The sequence below is a fragment of the Penaeus vannamei genome, chromosome 4 (assembly GCF_042767895.1).
Source record: "Penaeus vannamei isolate JL-2024 chromosome 4, ASM4276789v1, whole genome shotgun sequence".
NCBI lineage: Eukaryota > Metazoa > Arthropoda > Malacostraca > Decapoda > Penaeidae > Penaeus > Penaeus vannamei.
The window spans coordinates 40,108,568-40,113,567 of NC_091552.1; the positions used below are offsets into that span (position 1 = coordinate 40,108,568).

Here is a 5,000-nt window from a genome sequence, read left to right on the forward strand (position 1 = left end):
AGCACGTTTGTGGGTAGGTAGAGGTCGGTGGAGAGAGAGAGCGAGCGAGATGGACAGACGGATAAGCAGGCAGGGATGAGACATTGGCAGAACTTGCATCCGTTATTGCAATTCCTCTTCACGGCGCGCATCACTTGTTTTATTTTGATATGTAAATTAAGCATCCGGTTATTGCGTTATGAATTATATAAATAATCCTGGAGCGAAATAAGTATAAAAGTAATCGGCATCTACATTTAGTAGTAAATGCATTGCAATGTCCCACAATTGGGAAATCTCATGCAGCTTTCGAGGCATGCTTTATTTCAAACATGAAATGTTGGTTTAATATGACCCGTTCTATCCAATGATGGTTTTATCAAGCAAAACAAATTAGTCTTGTCCATATTGAGCACATTTTTATTACTGTCCTTGTAATAGATCATTCTAGTTGACTTATACCACGTCCTTACACCCATATCATTTGTAGGTCTTGGCTGCGGTGTCCTATACAACATTAGTTGTATGATCGTGCCGTTCTACTTCAACAAACGGCGAGGCCTGGCCAACGGAGTCCTCATGGCCTGGGAGGGGGGCGGCCAGTTCCTGGGGCCTCCTCTCATCAACTTCCTTCAGACACAGTACGGGTTTCGAGGCGCTACGCTAGTGCTGGGAGCTGTCTTCTTTAACTGCGCTGTCGGAGCTGCAGTTTTCCATCCGGTTGAGTGGCATTTGAAGCCTTTGGAGAAGTCAGAGGGCGTGAAGCCAGAGTCCTCACAAGAAAATGTTTCTGATTCATCCACGTTATCAAACGAGAGTCCAGATTCTCAGACATCTGCAGAAAATGTCCTTAGCAGGCAACCACAAGAAGAAAAGCCAAAATCTCCCTGGTCACCAGATACAGTCAGGCAAGCTATCCAGTCGCAGGAGCAAGTTCCACAAGCCCATCGTTTACCAGACGGAATTCCAGAGCTCCAGAAGTCGCCACATCCTGCTGCCAAAGAGAATACCAAAAAGCAGGAAGATTCAACTATAGTTCGTCTGATCAAAGCCACGCTGGCGGACCTTTGCATCCTGAAACACGCGAGAGCTGTCGTCATCGCCATCAGCATAACACTCACCCTCAACGCCAACGAGAACTTCATAAACGTCCTAACCTTCGCCATGCAAGAGGCCGGCCACAGCCTGCAAGACGTCGCAACAGGAGTCTCGGTGGCGGCCCTATGCGGCATGCTGATCCGCGTCATCCTGTCGCCGCTCACGGACTTGCCCAAGTTCAACAAGAGGGTTTTCTTCATGTTGGGCAGCCTCGTTGTCGCCCTTTCAATGCTAGGTGAGCAACGTCTTTTCTTTTGACTCCCCACCATAAATTATTCAGTTTGAAAAGCTTGAAGACACCTTGTAATTTGATAGGCAGGTAGATAAACAAGCAGATGGATATTAAAGGATATACAATGTGCATTCCGGTAAAGCTCTGTTAAAGTGATCATTTTCAGAGACCATTTTTTTTAGAGAGAGAGAAGCAACCTTTGTCAAAACGTCTTACTTCCGGTGGAGAGAAATCACCTTACCAATCAGTATTCCATGTCCAATTTTATTTCCAGGTAAAACCAGCAAAGACAAAAGCTGCTGTTTTCACCTTTCATTAAAATCTATCCAATATCAAAATGTGCACAACACACGTCTCTCTTTCACCGATAAATTTCCACGGGAGTTCCATGCCATTTTCTTCAGGATTTCTCATGCCATCCCACAGCCTTTACGCAAATAGAGGACGTCCTGTGGCTGACGGTCGTCCTAGCAGTGTGGGGCATCGGCGAAGGGATCATCATGAGCATCTACGTTCTAATCATGATCGACTACATGGGACTGGACGACTTCGTGCCGACGTTTGGGGCGACGATGCTTGTTGTGTCTATCGGTTACCTCGTTATCGGCCCCATCCCAGGTAAAGGATGTGCTGCGTGTTGTTCGTGGTGACTGCGAAGGGTCAAGAACGTTAAAATGAGTTTAATAAAGGAGTAAGCATGTAGTGAATGGCCTGTAATGATTATATGGTAGCTCAGGGCCACGTGGCTTCGGTGACGGCAGAGGCTTGCCAACTATGGAGGTAGAGGCTACAAATTGGATAAGCAGCAGTACCGAGGCAGAGTGTGTGTGTGTGTGTATAAAAGAAAAAAACAATCTATGAAATCATTCTCTACTTATAAAATTGTATTCCCTTGGTGAACCTTTGTCTCTTTTGGGAACCCTGAGGGGCAAATTGTTTCTTTCCCCACTTATTTTAGGCTCACCATTTTTACCCATGTTAGGGACATTAAAACTTGCCCCTTCATGAACTAGCCTATCTAAATTTGATTTCTCTGGTTTACCAAGCCTTGCCTTTCCTTTTACCACAAATCTGACAAATGCACTCTCCTCGATGTTTACTAACAACTCTATCTTTTCCGAATCATCCACACTGATCATTATTCAAGCTTCAGAATATGCATCTTCCCCTCCCTACATCCTCCACTCCATCTGCTACACAGTCTTCTTCATTGTCTACCACCTTCTCCTTCATTGCTACTCTTCAACCTTATTGTCCTCCCCACAGTACTGCCTCACTCCATACCACCACACCTTCCTCCCGCCTCCGTCCTTCTACTGATTCCACCTCTGCAAACCTTTTAAGCACTCTTTTTGGTCGAGCTAATTGGGATCGATTCTTTGTGTTCCCCGCACAACCCTTTAATCCGACAATACCCTTCTCTACTAACAATGTCTCTAAAACAAGTATGCGTTTCATTTCGTTCCGATCGTTCATGCCTTCTTACAGTTACATCTGAGTGCCAAGCTGGTGCTCTATCTACCCTGACTGACCTCACTGGCAAAGCTATTCCTGCCGAATCTCCCTCCTCTCTTCATACTTGTACCGAAACAGTTTCCCATCTCCATTGGCCGGGCCACTCCTGAGAAAAGGCCCGAGCTAAAGCAGAATTCGTAAATATTACTGAACTGGACCGTACCCATCTATAACAAGATTAGCTTCCGCTGAGACGACCTTCTCCATGAAGTATATATTGGTGGAGTGTCCTTCCCCGCTAGTGCAGAAATGTTGGCGTTTTAAACACCCAACTAAATGCTGTAACTCTACAGCCTGCTGCCCTCTGGGTGCCCAACCTGGCCATGAACGTTCAAATTGCCCTGCTCAGTTATACACGTTTGCCAATTGTGGAGGCTCCCATAAATAATTTATAGTTGTCCTACATATAAGCTCGAATCTTAGGTAGCAATTCTAAATCCAGTACTCATATGTCACTTCCTCGATGCCAACCCCTACTCTTTCTCACTTATCTATCGTAAGAGGCATCTAAATATTCCACCCCATATTCTCCTACTTTACTCTCCTACACCCACCTCTTCCTCTGCTCCTCACAAGAAAACCTTTGTTTCTCAGACTTCCCCACCCAACTCCCCTCCAGAAATTCTTGACATAAAAAAAACTTCCTAAACATAACCCAAGAGAATGCTTCACTCTCTCATCCATCTTTCAGACCTTCTATTACTATTCACTATGCATTTAAAGTATTTGCTGATACTCCTCAAGTTTCCCCTCTCTCCCCAAAACACCCCATCCTCTCCTCCACGTGTACCACCACTCCCTCTTCTTTCCCCTTTATCCTTACCACTCCTACCTGGATGCTCATGTGACTCCCTTCTGTCACAACAGTGTCCTCCAAACCCCTCCCCTCCTGACATTATCCCTGATACCTTTCCACCTTCCCCTGTTCCCTTATATCATTCCCCAGATTATTTTCCTCCTATTTCTCTGACACCTATCTCTACCCGTATTACTTGTTGACTTTCATAATGGCACCTTTTCCAGTTTTACTTATAAAATGTTCCTCTCCCTTCCACACTGATATTCTCTTTACGTCTTTACTTTCTTAATACCATTTGACTTGAAAAACATTTTATCCTAATCGTTAAATTATTTTTACCCTTTTCATCACATGCTTGATGCTTAACACATTTATATGCTCTAACCATTAAACAACCCTTGATGCTTTCTTGACTGCTGGCGGTGGAGTGCCTGCCAGCAGCCTGGGGAGTGGGAGAGTAGTCTGAGGGCGAATGGCCAATTCGACCCTCAAACTACCCTCATCTTCTCAGGCAGGTTATCCATTGCCTATACAGTATATGATGTGTAGAAGGCAAATTACAGGGTGGGCAGTCCCTAACACGTCAAACAATCTAAAAACATCTGCTCACCCTTCTATGCCGTAATCTTGCGTCCTGTCATTAAATTAGTAATTGATAGTAGTTTGCTTGCCACTTCAACTACATTAGTAAATGGTTAAAATGGTTATGTACCACTACTAAATTGGAGACTGTTATTGTTGAAAGTAGGATATTCTATCATTTCTTTGTTCTCTCTAATAGCAGCTGAATTAGAAAACAACGTATAATTGGAGTTTTGTCAATTAAACTAAATAAAACAGCTCATCCAGTAACAAGGAAAGATAACATAACCACCTATGGCCATTTAACCCCACATACAAAATTGATATGCGGTATCCCTTCTCAAAACTTCAATTCAGTTTATTCAAAAGTAACAACTCCAAAATTAATGACTTCGCGTGTCTTTCCTCACAGGTTATGTCCGCGACGCCACAGAGAGCTACACCGCCAGCATTAGCTGTCTCGCAGCCATGATGGTGGCAAACTTCATCCTCTGGGGTCTCATGCCTCTGGCCGTTTCTTGGGACAACCGGAAGAGCAAACTCGACCTTCACTTACCTTAAATCTTTCTAAGGGGCACCACCTTTTGTTATCGATCATTTGTTAGGGATATCACCTTTTGTCATTTATCGTTTCTTAGGGATAGCACCTTTTGTTATCGATCATTCGTTAGGGATATCACCTTTTGTCATTTATCGTTTCTTAGGGATAGCACCTTTTGTTATCGATCATTCGTTAGGGATATCACCTTTTGTCATTTATCGTTTCTTAGGGATAGCACCTTTTGTTATCGATCA

The 5,000-nt window shown here is 44.0% G+C and overlaps 1 protein-coding gene across 1 annotated transcript in view; it reads left to right on the forward strand.

Annotated features, from left to right (window-relative positions):
* The window catches only part of LOC113819776 (monocarboxylate transporter 12), a 9,581-nt gene that overhangs the window by 4,202 nt on the left and 379 nt on the right, over window positions 1-5,000 (forward strand). Inside the window, exons 2-5 of the mRNA XM_070121055.1 lie at window positions 1-13; window positions 470-1,312; window positions 1,736-1,927; window positions 4,618-5,000. The exon at window positions 1-13 is cut by the window's left edge and continues 258 nt beyond it; the exon at window positions 4,618-5,000 is cut by the window's right edge and continues 379 nt beyond it. Coding sequence (XP_069977156.1) covers window positions 1-13; window positions 470-1,312; window positions 1,736-1,927; window positions 4,618-4,766 — 1,197 coding nt within the window. The 3' untranslated portion in view covers window positions 4,767-5,000. The remainder of the gene's footprint in view (window positions 14-469; window positions 1,313-1,735; window positions 1,928-4,617) is intronic.